This window comes from Leopardus geoffroyi, chromosome C1 (genome assembly GCF_018350155.1).
Source record: "Leopardus geoffroyi isolate Oge1 chromosome C1, O.geoffroyi_Oge1_pat1.0, whole genome shotgun sequence".
Lineage (NCBI taxonomy): Eukaryota > Metazoa > Chordata > Mammalia > Carnivora > Felidae > Leopardus > Leopardus geoffroyi.
In genome coordinates this window covers 97140365-97158323 of record NC_059328.1, presented here as the reverse complement: position 1 = coordinate 97158323, position 17959 = coordinate 97140365, and the positions used below count along the sequence as shown (strand labels likewise).

At 39.9% G+C, this 17959-nt stretch overlaps 1 protein-coding gene and 1 pseudogene across 17 annotated transcripts in view; both read left to right on the top strand.

Annotated features, from left to right (window-relative positions):
* Positions 1-17959, top strand: part of PHTF1 (putative homeodomain transcription factor 1) — a 91780-nt gene that overhangs the window by 33986 nt on the left and 39835 nt on the right. For all 17 annotated transcript variants that reach the window (XR_006712629.1, XR_006712628.1, XR_006712627.1 and 14 more), the window contains 7 exons: positions 8647-8803; positions 10027-10161; positions 12322-12481; positions 13344-13517; positions 13623-13712; positions 14716-14937; positions 17721-17849. Coding sequence is in view for 6 of the 17 variants with exons in the window: in XM_045478699.1 (XP_045334655.1) it covers positions 8647-8803; positions 10027-10161; positions 12322-12481; positions 13344-13517; positions 13623-13712; positions 14716-14937; positions 17721-17849 (1067 nt within the window). In the remaining 11 variants the exon portion in view is untranslated. The remainder of the gene's footprint in view (positions 1-8646; positions 8804-10026; positions 10162-12321; positions 12482-13343; positions 13518-13622; positions 13713-14715; positions 14938-17720; positions 17850-17959) is intronic.
* Positions 2424-4149, top strand: LOC123598480 (annotated as a pseudogene).

The window sequence follows — 17959 nt, the reverse complement described above, 5'->3', positions numbered from 1 at the left end:
CCGCGAGATCATGACCTGAGCCGAAGTCGACCGTTTAACCGACTGAGCCACCCAGGCGCCCCTTCCTAAAGTTTTTTAGGAAGATTTTTTAATCCAGTAAAATATATATAACATATACTTTACCATCTTCACCGTTTTTACATGTACAGTCGGTGGCATTAAGTCCATTTACATTGTTAGGCAACCATCACTGCCGTCCATCTCCAGAACCTTTTTCATCTTTCCAAACGGAGACATAGAACAGTAATTCCCCAATTCCTCCCCTCTTGGGCTCCGGGCAACCATTCTACTTTCTCTCTGAACTCTACTTTCACAGTTCCTCTGTGACTACCTAGAGTAGTCTCGGTACCTCATGTAAGTAGAACATTGCAGTATTTGTCCTCTTGAGCCTGGCTTATTTCACTTAGCATAATGTTTTCAAGGTTCATCCATATGTAGCACGTGTATTTCCTTCCTTTTGAAGGGTAAATAAGAATCCATTATGTGTGTATCCCATATTTCATTTAAATATTCATCCGTCAATGCACACTGGGTACTTCTACATTAAAGTAAAATATTTATGTGTTTATTTTTGTTGTTGCTGCTGCAGATATGATACTTTTTATTTTATAAATTTCAACTGGTTAGTGCTGTTACATTTGAAGGCTATGTTTAAAATTGTTATAAACCGGCCTCTTTATTAACCTCTCATTAATTTGAATAGTTTTTCAGTGCTCCTCTCAGATTTTCTTATTATACAACCATGTTTTTGGCAAATGATGAAAATCTGGTCTCATTTTTCATACATTTCATTTACTATTACAGTCCTTTACAAGACTGTCCTCACTTCAGACACCAGCCTCACTTTGGGAGTCCCCAGTGCTACCCTAACTTCTGACCCCCTGGCTACAGTTTTGAGGGTCCCCCACTCATTCCTGCATGTTTGATAATTCACTCCCAGAACTCAGGAAGGTGTTATACTTACAATTACAGTTTTGTAATATTAAGAGTATATTATTATACAAATTAGAAGAGATGCATAGTGTGAGAGGATTCAAAACAGGAAGTTTTCATCATCCTCAGGGATATGGTACCCATTCTGCCATGATGGGTAGCAAAGCTGACAGACTAGTGTCGATCAGGGATGCTCACCCAAGCTTTGGTATCCATAATTTTTATTGAGGATTTATTATGTAGGTCTAACTGATCGAGTAATTGATCAAGTGGCCAACTCAGTCTTCAGCCTTTGTTCCCTCCCCACCCCTTCCCAGAGGTCAGGCTGATACAATGTGCCTCAGAGCCTCAACCCTCTAATCACATGGTTGGTCTTTCTGGCATGGCTACCCCATCTGCAGTCACCTCATTGGCATAAACTATCAGGTATGGTCCAAGGGGCCCACTGTGAATAACCAAGGTACTTCCATCACTTGAAAAATTCCAGGGATTTAGAGGTTACCTCCCAGGAATCAGGGACAAAGGCCTTTTACATAATTGTCAGTTGAGATGATTTGTGTATGTGTGTGTGTGTGTGTGTGTGTGTGTGTGTATATATATATATATATATATATATATATATATATATGTATATATATAAAACCCAAATTATGTTATTAAATTATTGGATTAAATCAGTTCAGTAAACAAACATGTAAGTGCCTACGATGTGTGCACAAGTAGTGTTCTGTCTGGGCTCTGAGATACATTTTTCGCTCCAGCATAAACCCTGCATAGTCTTGGTGAATTATTCTTTGTTTTATTGTCAAATTTACTTTGGTAGTATTTCAGTTACTCATTCAACAGATAATAAGTGCCTCTTATGTGCTGCATACTGATCTAGCTATAGCAGTGAACCCAAGAGACAAAAAAAATCCCTTCATTCATGGTGCCTGCTTTTTAGTAGTAAATTTATATCCATATTCATAAGCCAGCAAGATCTGTAGTTTATTGTTTTGGTGCTGTCATTTTTATGTTTGGGTGATAGGCTGTTGGAGCATAAAATGAATTTGGTAGCTTTTTCTCCACATAGGAATAGTTTATATAGCACAAGAATTATCTTTTTTTTTTTTTTTTTTAATGTTTATTTATTTTTGAGAAAGGGAGTGAGAGACAGCGTGAGCAGAGGAGGGGCAGAGACAGAGAGGGAGACAGAGAATTCCAAGCAGACTCTGCATTGTACACATAGAGCCTGATGGCGGGGCTCAAACTCACAAACCATGAGATCGTGACCTGAGCCAAAATCAAGAGTCAGACACTTAGCTGACTCACCTACCCTGGTGCTCTATTTTAATTAATTATTTTTTTATTTGAGAGAGAGAGCAAGCATGCACAAGGGGGGAGAGGGGCGGAGGGAGGGAGGGAGAGAGAGAGAGAGAGAGGGAGAGAGAGAGAGAGAGAATATCTTAAGCAGGCTCCATGCTCAGCACAGAGCCGATGTGGGACTTGATCTCTTGACCCTGGGATCGTGACCCGAGTCAAAATCAAGAGTGGGATGCTCAACTGACTAAGCCACATAGGCGCATCTAAGAATTAATTTTACATGGAAGTCTGAAAGAACTCACCTATTAAATTGTATCTGGAATATTTTGGGTGTAGTTTTTGATATTTTTCTGTTTCTTTCACCATCTGTTTCTTTGGACAGTTCATATTGCATAGAGCAGTTCATAGCATAGAAATTAAGAGTAAGGACTTGAGCCCAGTTGGCTGGGTTCAGATCCCAGCTTTGCTAATTGCTACCTGTATAATTGTGGGAAATTATTAGAAAATACTGATCCTCAGAGCAGAACAGCACTTCATAAGGTATGTGTCACACAGCATCTAGCTATTTCTTGGTAGAAAGCCTTTTGAAATATCCAGATTATTGTCAGGCAAATCCTTCCAACACATCATTCTCTTTCTCTGTGACCTGAGACTTCAGGTTTTCACTCAGCTGATGTGTTGGTGGATCGTATTGTCGGAAGTTATGTGCTTTTACCTTGTACTTTTAAAATTGATAGGTTTTTGGCTGCCACCTGGAGCGGGGGGGGGGGGGGGCGGAGAGCGCGGGGTGGGCGGCAGCGGTGCTGGTGGTGACTCCACCACATAGCAGGAGGGCCAGGGCAACATGCTCACTCTGTCCCCGGTGAGTGGTGTGTGCAGGGAAGGCGCTCAGGGTGGTGACTGTGGCCGGGGCTGCGGTGTCCCCTGAGTGGCGGCGACAGCCTTGGCTGTGCCCCCCAGCAAAAGCCGGTTCCTTTCCTGTTGGGGAGTGTGGGGCTGGGGCCCAGGGGACCTTGGGCCACGGAGAGCAGGAAGAGGATGGACTGCCTGGCCCTCCCCGCCACCCCCCACCCCATGGAAGAAGGAGGAAGTGATCCGAAAATCTGGACTCAGTGCCAGCAAGATTGATGTCAACTAGTTCAGTCCAAGTGGTAAGAAGTTCAGAAGCAAACCTCGGTTGGCAAGGTACCTGGGAAATATTGTTGACCTCCGCAGTTTTGACTTCAGAACTGGAAAGATGATGCCTGGTAAATTACAGAAGAATGAACAGAGACTGTGGAATGATTCTCTCAATCAAAATAAATTGTATATTGTGTCGCCTTTATGCTCTAGCTGTGCTGGACTACTCCTAATACTTCACCATGGCATGTGCTTTCAAGATTCTGCTTGCTCAGGTGCTATTTCCTCTGCTTGGAATGTGCTTCCCCCCCTTCCTCTCCATCTGGTGGACTCCTACTCATCCAACGCCCAGCTCCATTGTCTCCACTTCTGTAAAGCCTGCTCCTGCATTCATCAGGCAGAACCAGCCCCTTCTTCCATAATGCCTCCCTGGTGCTTTGCCATTGTATTTATGATTGTTTGCTTCAACTAGACCCTGAAGTCCATAAGGGCAGGGACTGTCCTTCCCTCCTTCCTTCCTTCCTTCCCTCCTTCCCTAGCACATAGTAAGTGCTTAATGTTTGCTTCATGTTTGTTTGATTTAATATCCACCTTGTTCCAGAAATGTATAGTGCTCATAAATATTGAATACAAGCAGCAAGGGAAAGAAGAAGAAGGGAAGACAGATCAGGTTCGCAGCAGACCTGACCACAGAAACTCTGCTGGCCAGAAAGGAGTGGCAGGATATATTCAATGTGCTGAATCAGAAAAATATTCAGCCAAGAGTTCTTTATCCAGCAAGGCTGTCATTCAAAATGGAAGGAGAGATAAAGAGTTTCTCAGACAAACAAAAACTAAAGGAGTTTGTGAGCACTAAACCATCCCTGCAAGAAATTTTAAGTTGGACTCTTTGAGTGGAGAAAAGATGAAACAAAACAAAAAAGACCAAAAGCAACAAAGATTAGAAAGGACCAGAGAACATTACCAGAAACTCCAATTCTACAGGCAACACAATGGCACTAAATTCATCTTTCAGTACTCACTCTAAATGTCAATGGACTAAATGCTCCAATCAAAAGACATAGGGTATCAGGATGGGTAAGAAAACAAGCCCCATCTGTATGCTGCTTACAAGAGACCCATTTTAGACCTAAAGATATCTACAGATTGAAAGTAGGGGATAGAGAACCATCTATCATGCTAATGGTCGCCAAAAGAAAGCCAGAGTAACCATACTTATATCAGACGAACTAGATTTTAAAATAAAGACTGCAATAAGAGGTGAAGAAGGGCATTATATCAAAATTAAGGGGTCTATCCACTAAGAAGATCTAACAATTGTAAATATTTATGTCCTCAACAAGAAAGCACCCAAATATATAAATCAGTCACAAACATAAACTCATTAATAATAACACCATGATAGTAGGGGACTTCAACACCCCACTTACAGCAATGGACAGACCATCTAAGCAGAAAATCAACAAGGAATCAATGGTTTTGAATGATACATTGGACTGGATGGACTTAACATATATTCAGAACATTTCATCCTAAAGCAGCAGAATACACATCCTTCTCTAGTGCACATGGAAAATTCTCCAGAATAGATCACATAGGGGGATACAAGTCGGCCCTCGGCAACTACAAAAAGATCGAGATCATACCTTGCATATTTTCCTACCACAACACTATGAAACTCGAAATCTATCACAGGAAAAAACTTGGAAAGACCATGAATACTTGGAGATTAAGGAACATACTACTAAAGAATAAATGGGTTAACCAAGAAATTAAAGAGAAGATGAAAAAATACATGGAAGCCATTGAAAATGAAAACATGACAGCCCAAAACTTCTGGGATGCAGCAAAGGCAGTCATAAGAGGGAAGTATATAGCAATCTAGACCTTCCTAAAGAAGGAAGAAAGGTCTCAAATAACAGCCTAACCTTACACCTTAAAGAGCTGGAAAAAGAACAGCAAAGAGAGCCCAAAACCAGAAATGGGAAATAATAAATATGAGAGAGGAGGGCTCACAGCCAACCCTGCAGAAATACAAACAATAATAAGAGAATATTATGAGCAATTATATGCCAATAATTTGGGGAATCTGGAAGAAATGGACAAATTCCTAGAAACATAAACTACCAAAACTGAAACAGGAAGAAATAGAAATTTTGAACAGAGCCATAACCAGTAAAGAAATTGATTCAGTAATCAAAAATCTCCCAATAAACAAGAGTCCAAGGCTGGATGGCTTTCTAGGGGAATTCTACCAAACATTTAAAGAAGAGTTAACACCTATTCTTCTGAAACTGTTCCAAAAAATAGAAATGGAAGGGAATCTTCCAAACTCATTCTATGAGGTCAGCATTACACCTTGATTCTGAAAACAAAGACCCCACTAAAAAGGAGAACTATAGACCAATTTCTCTAATGAACATGGATGCAAAAATTCTGAACAAGATACTAGCCAACCAGATCCAACAACACATTAAAAGAATTATTCACCACGATCACGTGGGATTTATTCCTGGGATGCAGGGCTAGTTCAGTATCTGCCAGTCAATCATTGTGATATATCACATTAATACCAGAAAGGATAAGAACCACATGATCCTCTCAATAGATGCAGAGAAAGCATTTGACAAAATATAGCATCCTTTCTTGATAAAAACCCTCAAGAAAGTAGGGATAGAAGGATCAGACCTCAAGATCATAAAAGCCATATACGACAGACTCACCACTAATATCATCTTTAATGGGGAAAAATGGAGACTTTTCCCCCTAAGGTCAGGAAAGAGACACGGATGTCCACTGTCGCCACTGTTATTCAACATAGTGCTGGAAGTCCTAGCCTCAGCAATTAGACAACACAAAGAAATAAAAGGCATCTAAATCAGCAAGGAGGAAGGCAAACTGTCACTCTTCAGAGATGACATGATCATCTATGTGGAAAACCCAAAAGACTCCACCAAAAAACTGCTAGAACTGATCCATGAATTCAGCAAAGTCACAGGATATAAAATCAATGTACAGAAATAGGTTGCATTTCTATACACTAATAATGAAACAGCAGAAGGAGAAATGCAAGAATTGATCCCATTTACAATTGCACCAAAACCCACAAAATATATAAGAATAAACCTAATCAAAGAGGTGAAAACACTGAAAACTATAGAAAGCTTATGAAAGAAATTGAAGAACCCCCCCCCCCCCGCCCCCCACACACACAATGGAAAAACATTCCATGCTCATGTATTGGAAGAACAAATGTTGCTAAAATGTCAATATTGCCCAAAGCAATCTACATATTCAATTCAATTCCTATCAAATTTAACATGAGCATTCTTCACAGAGCTAAAACAAACAATCCTAAAATTTGTATGGCACCAGAAAAGACCCCGAATAGCCAAAGCAATCCTGAAAAAGAAAACCAAAGCTGGAGGCATCACAATTCTGGACTTCAAGCTGTATTACAAAGCTATAATCATCAAGACAGTATGGTACTGGCACAAAAACAGACACATAGGGGCGCCTGGGTGGTGCAGTCGGTTAAGCGTCCGACTTCAGCCAGGTCACGATCTCGCGGTCCGTGAGTTCGAGCCCCGCGTCAGGCTCTGGGCTGATGGCTCAGAGCCTGGAGCCTGTTTCCGATTCTGTGTCTCCCTCTCTCTCTGCCCCTCCCCCGTTCATGCTCTGTCCCTCTCTGTCCCAAAAATAAATAAACGTTGAAAAAAAAAAAATTAAAAAAAAAACAAAAAAACAGACACATAGATCAATGGAACAGGTAAAGAGCCCAGAAACAGACCCATATTTATATGGTGAACCAAACCATGACAAAGGTAGAAAGCATATACAATGGAAAAAGACAGTCTCTTCAGCAAATGGCACTGGGAAAACTGGACAGCATGAAAGCTCTTTGTGCAGAAGAATGAAACTGGACCACTTTCTTACACCATACACATAAATAAATTCAAAATGAATGAAAGACCTAAACATAAGACAGGAAGCCATCAGAATCCTAGAGGAGAAAACAGACAACAGGCTCTTTGACTTCAGCCACAGTAACTTCTTACTTGACATGTGTCCAGAGCCAAGGGAAACAAAAGCAAAAATGAACTATTGGGACCTCATCAAGATAAAAAGCTTCTGGACAGGAAAGGAAACAATCAGCAAAACTAAAAGGCAACCAATGGAATGGAGAAGATAGTTGCAAATGAAATATCAGATAAAGGGTTAGTATCCAAAATCTATTAAGAACTAATCAAACTCAACACCCAGAAACCAAATAATCCAGTGAAGAAATGAAGACATGAATAGACGCTTTTCCAAAGAAGGCATCCAGATGGCTGACAGACACATGAAAAAATGTTCCACATCACTCACCATCAGGGAAATACAAATCAAAACCACACTGAGATACCACCTCACACCAGTCAGAGTGGCTAAAATTAACAACTTAGGCAACAACAGATGTTGGTATGGATGTGGAGAAAGAGGAACACTTTTGCACTGCTGGTAGGAATGCAAACTGGTGCAGCCACTCTGTAAAAGAGCATGGAGGTTCCTCAAAAAATTAAAAATAAAACTACCCTATGACCCAGCAATTGCACTACTAGGTATTTATCCAAGGGATATAGGAGTGCTGATTCAAAGGGGCACATGCACCCCAATATTAGCACTATTGACAATAGCCAAAGTATGGAAAGAGCCCACATATCCATCGACTGATGAATGAGTAAAGAAGATGTGGTGTGTGTGTATGTATATATATGTGTATATACACACAATCGAATATTACTCAATGATCAAAAAGAATGAAATCTTGCCATCTGCCATAACATGGATGGAACTAGAGTGTATTACGCTAAGTGAAGTAAGTCAGAGAAAGATAAATATCATATGACTTCACTCATGTGGAATTTAAGATACAAAACAGATGAACATAAAGGAAGAGAAGCAAACATATAAAAACAGAGAGGGAGACAAACCATAAGAGACTCTTAAATACAGAGAACAAACTGAGGATAGCTGGTGGGGTGTCGGGTAGGGGGATGGGCTAAATGGGCAAGGGGCATTAAGGAGGACACTTGTTGGGATGAGCACTGGGTGTTTACATGTAAGAGATGAATCACTAAATTCTATTCCTGAAATCATTATTACCCTATATGTTAACTAACTTGGATGTAAATTTACAAAAACAAAAAAATTAAATTGGTAGATTTTTGTAGCAATAGTTTGTACAATTGCTAAGATTAGGCATAAAGAATGAGCCGTGATGTTTTACATTTTGAAACCTCTTCTTTTCAGTTATAGCACTCGTGTTATATTTTATGATGCCTATTGTGAATGTAAGCGAAGTACTTGGACCCTTGTGCCTTATGTTACTCATGGGAACTGTCCACTGTCAAATTGTGTCTACTCAGATAACAAGGCCATCGGGAAACAATGGAAATCGGAGAAGAAGGTAAGATAAGAAATTGCCCTTGTAGTTGTGTTTTCTGAGAGAGGCATTGAACAGACTTAGAAAATCTTTGATGAAATTAATAAAAAATCTTCCTGGTTTACAATTTTTTTAAAATTAATTTTTGGCTTAAAAAAAAAAAAAAAAGAATGCTTTTCTTTTTGTTCTTCTTCCAGATGCTAAGAAACCTTGTCATGACCTATTTAATCCCAGGTGGGATTTTGTCATTCAGTAAAGTTGTTTAAAAGGAAAAATTTGATACTGCAATAGTTATACTCTTAAAATTTACTTCAGTGATTTTGAAAAAAAAATTTTTGACATTCAGTCTCAAAATTTGGTGAAAATTCACTATGTAAACAAGGATGTTAGTACATTGGGCTAGTGCTAGTAAAATTTGTACTTTTTTCCAGTTGTATGTAAAGAATGGATTTCTAAGTGCTCTAACCTTTTAACAGAGATTAATTTCTCTTTTCTATACATTGAATTCACTTTGTTTTTATTGGTTATATGCCATCTGTGAGTTTTGGAACTGTTATAAAGGCTTTTAAGGTAAATGTTAGGTATATTACCTTCCAAAAGTTACATTATCTTTTCTCAGAATATCTGTAAATTTTTATTTTCCTAAGCAATTACCAAATAAGATTTTTTTTTCATTTGGTGCAATGAATTTGAACATATTTATTCTTATTTTTGAACGTTATTTTCAAGCCATTTTTTTTTTTCAGAGAGGATTCCTTGCAATTAATGATTTCTAAGGAAATCCCGTGGTGTATCTTGGTGATTTAGATATGTATTTTAACTGCTTAGGGTATCAATACAAAGTGATCAATTGCTGTTATTTTGTGTTCTCTGATTAAATGTGTCAGATGGATAGATTTCTGACATCCATATTTAAAGGCATTGTTCTTTGTGCTAGTGGTGTTGAATGTACATGGAAAGACTCTTAGTCATACACATGAAAAATTTTTTTCTAGTAATATTTTTGATATCAGTTCAATTTCTTTAAATATTAAACAAAATGATAGCATAGGACTTTGGTTTGGAACCTGGTTTTGCTCTTAAGTCAGAAACATTCTTGCATGATTTTATCCTCATTACAAGAAGTTCACTATACTTAATTTCAGGTAGTAACCCATTGCTATCATTTTCTGTAGGGATATTTTGGGTAGAAACATACAAGTTCTTGAATAACCTGAAGTTGTTGAAATACTTTTTTTTTTTGGTAGAAAATTACGAAAAACTGTAAATGGTGACGGGAGCCGAGAAAATGGAAATAACTCCTCTGATAAAGTCAGAGGAGTAGAAACTTTGGAATCTATACCCTTTATTGGTGGATTTTGGGACAGTCTCTTTGGCAACAGGTGAGAAGGCTTACGTTAGAATTTTTACTTGATTTTGTATTCACATTAGTGTTAACATAGTATATTATCTGATCGGGAGTATACAGTGTAAGCATATTATAATTGTGGTATGATTTTTAAGGATTCTAGAAGGATTTGTTTACTCCAGGTGTCCCCACTGTCATGTTACCCATAAGTCCAGTATTCTACCATAAAAGTTCATTCTGTTTGATTTTTAACAGAATTACAGACCACGAGATTATAGAAATATAAATACTTGGAAAGGGTAAATATTTTAAGCTGTACCAGCTGACAGCTGGAGGGGAAAAAAAGAATTTTAAAAAGATCAGATATTTTTCAGTGTGGAAGCTGATACCTCTTTAGAAATGGGATGCAGGAGGCTGGTGTTGATGGGCTATAGGACAGAAAGGGAAGTGGATCCAAAACATATTCTATCTTCTTCATGATTTTGCAGGTCAGGACAACATTAGTATGACTTGAAGAAATACTTATTTTGTCATATATTAATGATTATGACTCAAAAACAAAGTTCTTTTGCAGTTCCTTTTTTTTTTTTTTTTAATGTTTATTTATTTTTCACAGAGAGACACACACACAGGGTGTGGGTAGGGGAAGGGCAGAGAGGGAGACACAGAATCCGAAGCAGGCTCCAGGCTCTGAGCTGTCAGCACAGAGCCCGATGCAGGGCTCGAACTCATGGGCCATGAGATCATGACCTGAGCCGAAGTCGGACACTTAACTGACTGAGCCATCCAGGTGCCCCTTGCGGTTCCTTTTTTTGAAGATGAAGTACACATTTCCCCCACTTTCTGAAAGCAGAGTGTTCTTTGAAACCTTTCATGGGTCAAAATGGAATAAAGTGAAGAAGCAATTACCATTGATTTCTGCAGAAAAACTTTTGAGCCTTCTCAGACCCCCCCCCCCCCCAAAATAGCCTCTCTCAGGCTTTTCTGATACCTTAGGACACATCTTGCTAGTGGATTGAGATGAAGCACAGATGCTCACAGACACAGTTAGAAGCTCTGGAGGCTTGGTGCTGAGATGCTGAGTGTAGTTCCCAGGGACGGGGCCCTCGGGCCGCTCTTGCGGCTGGCCGGCAGCTTGTAGGCGCGCTGCTCCCATAATGGCTCGCGGTGAAACAAATACTGAGTGCTAGTTTCACTTTACCCCTTTGTTCGCAAAAGCAAAAATCCTCCTCGGGTTTCTTTTGGTTAACACGACAGGTGTTAATGTAAGTCTTTCATAAAAGCTAAGTGACACAATGTGGACTGTAGAAAAGCGGGGGGACACTTGTATATTCCCCTACTTTGCTAAAGACAGGTTACACTCTTCAGTTGAAGTGTTGGGTTCTTTGTGTTGAACATTGTGCTGGGCACTGGGCATCCCCTTTCTCAGTGATTTTATTGTCTAAATAGGAAGATACGAGTATGATACAGTCACAGCAATGTAAAAATACTATAAGTGATTACGTGCTGACGAAAAGCCATATAGTTGAGCAGACAGAGTAATTCAGGGGTGAAGTAATCAGCAGGAGTCATGAAGGAGCCAAGAATTGCTGGGCTTTGAGGGACAGGTGAGGGGAAGACATTCTAGGAAGTGGCATAAACGGGTGATGTGAGGTAGGCATTGGCACTGTGTTTGAGAGGGAAAGTGGAGAAGACTGAAGCTACCTGCTTGCAAAACTGAAAAGAGGAGGCTTACTCTCAAAATTAATTGTGATGAGTCTTTGGAGACTAGCGATACCTGTATTCTGGCTTCCTACACCCTTAGGCAAGCTAGAAGCCTGAAAAATAGGATTTCTGCATTTTCTTGATTTCCAGAATAATACACAGTTGGCCTGTGGTTAAAGGTACCTGTTGACTAGAAGCCTTACTAATAACATAGTTAATAAGCATATATTGTGTGTGTTGTGTGTATTATATACTGTATTCTTACAATAAAGTAAGGTAAAGAAAAAGGAATGTTATTAAGAAAATGATAAGGAAGAGAAAATACATTTATAATACTGTACTGTATTTTTTGAAAAGTCCATGAATAAGTGGAACCTGTAGTTCAAACCTGTGTTGTTCAAGGGTCAGGTGTATTACATTCTTCAGAAGAAAGTGATTTCATGAAAGATAGTTCATGCTAGTAATCTTTGTTTTCCTTTTCTAAAATTAGGATTAAAAGAGTGAAATTAATATGTAACAAAGGAACTGAAACTGATAATGACCCAAGTTGTCTGCATCCTTTCATTAAGAAGAGACAATGTCGACCAGAGATTAGAATGTGGCAAACAAAAGAGAAAGCAAAATTTTCAGATGGAGAAAAGTGCCACAGGGTAAGATTTAGATGAGTGTACATAGCAAAATCTTTTCTTTCCTGCATAAAATGTTCCTATTCTTAGACTCTGCTAGAGGTATCAAATAGATACTAACAGGTTTGTGTAATTTGTCTTAACAAATAAGTGAAATGTAAAACCACAGGACATGAAAAGGAGAGTAACACGGGAAGACTGTAGTTTATTCTTTTAATTTCTGGGACTAGACCTTGTTATTTGATAGGCTACTGACCCAACCTTAGGAGTAGGCTGGTTGATTTCATCAACGGATCTGTGTGTAGAGGCTCCTGTGTCATATTCCAGAGATGCAATGATAATATAGTAGGGTTTGGGAAGCTATTTTCTAGCTTTAGCACAGATGTTTTATCTCTAAAACTACATTTTATAGTCTTGAAATATCTTCTCACTTGTTAGACTGTGGCATTTAGTAATTACAAAAATAGCTAATCTGTTTGAGTCATTACTGCAACCAGACACTAAGTGCTTTACGTGTAGTAAGTCATCTAATTGTTTCGGTAGCTCTGTGAGATAGGTGCTTTTATTATCATCCCTTTTCCTCTGAGGAAAAAGGAGCCCCAGAGATTCAGTTACTTGCCTCAGGTTACGTGGCCAGGAAGTCGAAGGGCTCCGATTCAGACTCACGCCTGCGCTTCCAACCTCTCTACATAATACTGCCTCACCATTTAGGCTGCTTAGTGCCAAGAGAGTTTTCTTTATTGACACCAAGTAAGATATAGGTTTGTTCAGTTTTGGGTTACCTTTACCATTTCTTAGTTTTTACCTGTTTTTTTGTTTTTACACATGCCGCTTACTAGAGCATTTTGGGCTGTCCCCTGGGGAGAAATTGCTGTTCTCTTTGTAGGAGGCTTTTAGGCATCTGGGTAATGGGATTTCAGATGATCTGTCCAGTGAGGAGGACGGTGAAGCCCGGACACAGATGATGATGTTGCGCAGGAGTGTGGAAGGGGCCTCAAGTGACAACGGCTGTGAAGTTAAGAATAGAAAGTCAATACTTTCTAGGCACCTAAACACTCAGGTAATTTTTAGTTTGTAAAAGTATAGGCATTAACTCCTAAATCACTGAATGCTAACAGGATATTTGACATGTTTTCCTATTGTTTATTGGCTTGATTTTTGGCAGGTAAAGAAAACCACCACCAAGTGGTGTCACATTGCACGGGATTCAGATAGTCTGGCTGAATCAGAGTTTGAATCGGCAGCCTTCAGTCAGGTAATGTATCCTTCTGAGAGGTCATTGTTCAGGGTGTATTCCTGAGTGTGATAAGTTTACCCACTGCTTTTTTTATTGATTGTCCTGACGTAGTGGTTCTATTTTCCTGGCCTCCCCTGCCGTCAGTTGTCTGTCTACCTCTCTGGCTGCTCACCCCCACGAAGAGAAGGAGCTCTGTTTCACTTTGACTCTGATCTTGAAAGTATCATAGATGATCTGATGCTTTGCAGGCAAGAGCTTCCTCAATCCCCAGATGACAAGAAGGCTCCCTCATATTTACTTGGAATATAGAGTTTATTCTTAAGTATCATTCCTTTGTAAGTGGCACTGATGCTGATGAAGACAAATTTTTGAGAAAGGACCCCTGAGAGACGAGCAGCAAATCTCATCATGCAGCTAATAGGATATTGTATATTTGGAATATTATAATTCAGAGGGGGACGGGGCAGATGGTGGTAGGTGGTTTTTGTTTTGATTGACAAGGCAGTTGGGGGCGTGGGAAAACATTCGTGTTTCTGTTTATGCTGCAGGCGAGCTGTACCGCGCAGCCTCTGCTCAGCCTGACTGTCCTTTCCGTGGTTGGCCAGGCCCCAGGAAACGACTAGATCTGTAGTCACGCTCACCGTATTTAGAGTAGGGGACATTTTGGGAATGTCAGAAGGCTCTGCCACACCTTTCCAGGGTAGGCCCTCTGGAGGGGCTTGCAGAGGTCACTGTCATCCAGGGCATTCCAGTCAAACAGCCTTATGATTTGGCAGTCAGTTCTTAGAGGGAGTCCTTTTACAGCCCTGCTTGTTAGAGAGGCACACAGGGTTCAACATTTATATCTTAAAATGTATTATTGTTATGTGAAGCCTTATGAACAGGTGAATATTTGGGGGTAAGTTTACGGGAGCATGCCAGCCATCACCACAGATATCTTGCTTTAATTTTGTTTCAGATATATGATTGTTTTTAAAAATGAATGAAAAAAATAGTTTTGTTTTTCTGTTTCCCTTTAAAGGGCTCTAGGTCTGGCATGAGTGGTGGTTCTCGAAGCCTGACCATGTCCAGAAGAGACTCAGAAAGCACCCGCCATGACTCAGAGACCGAGGATATGCTATGGGACGACCTGCTGCATGGCCCAGAGTGCCGGTCATCTGTCACCAGTGACAGTGAGGGGGCCCATGTGAACACCCTCCATTCAGGGACCAAACGTGATCCCAAAGAAGATGTTTTTCAGCAGGTCTGTAAAGGTGACGGTAGCCAATATTTACTGTATACCTACACATGCCAGGGGCCGTATTATCTCATTTGGCTTTACAATAATTGAACGAGGTAGATACTATTATTATCCCTAATGTAGAGATGAGGAAATCGAGCATAATTTGTAAGTGAAGACGTTGGAATTAGAACTCAGGGGCAGGTACTCTGGAATTGCCCTAACATGAATTGTTCTTCATAACACTTTTTCTCATTATTTTCCTTAGAATGATCCTTAATGGTCATTTTATGTGAGCAGAGTGGTGTTTGAATGGTATATCAACCTCATATTTTCAGCGACATCGCAGCGTTATGTGTGAATTACTAAGAAATGGCATTACTTGCTTCTCTAGTAATGTATAAACCAAGTGGTGCTTTTAATTTTAGGTCTTATATTAATATCATAAAATCAGAGAACCTGGAATTGGAGATTCCTTAGAAGGTATTTGAACCTTCCAACCAATGTAGGAATTCTTACATGGTAATCATCGTTACTCCTTCTTGGGACTATTGTGATATATCTAATGAGAAAATATAAAGTGCTTAGCACAATGTCTGGCAAAGGGTAAGCACCTAATAAATATTAGCATTATTATTAGTATTGCCATCAGATTATCAGTGGCCTCTGTGTAAGTACTTCTGGAGCCAGAGTGATTGTTAACTTCATGAGAAAGCTTTCTCCACTGCTGGATAGATTGAATGGTTAAGAAGTGATTCTCAAATCAACATTTCAGATGTTTGGTGACAATGATCATGATTCTTCCTTTTTTTGTTGTTCTTTAGGCTAAATATTTCCACAGTGATCTACAAATACTGGATTCTGGATATTCATTTGTTTAATCATTGAATTTTCTTGATTCTAGGATACCATTGATTTAGGTTACACATTTTTCATAAAAAAATCCTGCTTCATTAAATGTATACAATTTTTTAAAACTAACCAGAAACAACATACATTTTCTTATTAAAGCTTTAAGCTTCTTTCAATTTTGCTGTCAAAGTTTGAATCTAAATATTCTTTACATTTAGTCTGACGATTCATCTAAATTACATTAGCCCTCAGTAGTTATACATGACATCCTGATAATCTTGACCTCCTTTGCACTTTTGGGATTTTCAGTATAATTTTTTAAGGCATATATAAGCATAATTAGGTAACATGAAACCATATCAAAAGGAATTCATCATTTTCCAATTACCCTATCCATCCTGTTCTTCCTTTATCCCCATATTTTTGAATGCCACCACTGACCGCCTAAGGCAGAAACCTTGGAGTAGTTCTTTTTTTTTTTTTTTTTAAGTTTATTTACTTTTTTTTGTTTTTTTTTTTTTTTGTTTTTTTGTTTTTTTTTTTAATTTAAAAAAAAAATTTTTTTTTCAATGTTTATTTATTTTTTGGGGGACAGAGAAAGACAGAGCATGAATGGGGGAGGGGCAGAGAGAGAGGGAGACACAGAATCGGAAACAGGCTCCAGGCTCTGAGCCATCAGCCCAGAGCCCGACGCGGGGCTCGAACTCACGGACCGCGAGATCGTGACCTGGCTGAAGTCGGACGCTTAACCGACTGTGCCACCCAGGCGCCCCTGTTTTTTTTTAAGTTTATTTACTTTTGAGAGAGACAGAGACAGCGTGAGTCAGGGAGGAGCAGAGAGAGAGGGCAAGAGAAGGAATCCCAAGCGGGCTCTGTGCCACCAGCACAGAACCCAATGTGGGGCTCAAACTCACGGACCCATGAAATCATGACCTGAGCCAAAACCAAGAGTTGGATGCCTAACCGACTCAACCACCCAGGTGCCCCATCCTTAGAGTGGTTCTTGACCCCACCCTCTCTAGTGTGTTACTAATATGTCCTCTTGACTCCACTGAATATCTGTGTCTGTCTACTTGTGTCTCCCCTGCTTGGGGTGGACCGTCATTGGCTGCTATCTGGATCATTATAGCAGCTTCTGTGGGCCTGCTCCCTTTGCTTTTCCATGCTGCAGCTGGAATGATGCCATTCCCCTTAAAATCCTTTAATTGCTTTCCCTCCTCCATTGGGATTATTTGCTTGTTTGTTTGTCTGTTTGTTTCTTTCTTATGTTTATTTATTTATTTTGAGATTGAGAGCATGAGCAGGGGAGGGGCAGAGAGAGAGGGAGAGAAAGAGTGTCCCGAGCGGGCTCCACACCATCAGCGCAGAGCCCGACCTGGGGCTCAAACCCACGAACCGTGAGATCGTGACCCGAGCCAAAACCAAGAGTCGGACACTTAACCTACTGAGCCACCAGGCACCCCTGTCCTCTTGAGCTTTTTATGCTTTTCTGTGTCCTGATTAGACCAGAGAAAGGCTTAACTCCTCAGTTATTCATGCAACTTGTAAGGCCTATTAGCAGCTCTCCTAGCTAATTTCCTGCTACCTCCAGTATAGTCATGCTGCTCTAGAAATACTTTCCTTCTTAACATGCCATGAATACACCAAGCTTATCCTCACTTCCACACATTTAGAGAGGGAAGCCAGGCCACCTTGGAGATCATGGAATCCTACTTTCCGTCATTACAGAAGACATTTAGCCTCTCTCTAGGTAAGAAAATGTCTTAGTGAAGAAAAAAGGACCAGAGATCAGCATGGTGGAGGTTTGTCATTGGTATTGAGCTCTGTGAAGGAGAGAATAGAATGATGAGGTCTAACACTGGCAAATGTGGCCTGGGAGCTGGACAATGGGGAGAAAATCCAACTGAGGGAAGAAAGAAGGGTGGATGAAAATAGTTTTATATTTTTCTTTTTAGAACCACTTATTCTGGCTTCAAAACTCAAGTCCTGCCTCTGATCGAGTTAGTGCAATAATCTGGGAAGGGAATGAGTGCAAAAAGATGGATATGTCTGTGTTGGAAATAAGTGGCATCATCATGAGCAGGGTAAGATTTCATAAGTTTTCAGATTTTTTGAAAAACCTGTTTATGATCAGCTGTTCATTGGCTCTATTCAGTGATCAAAGCACTGACTCTGCTTTTGAAACACGAATATA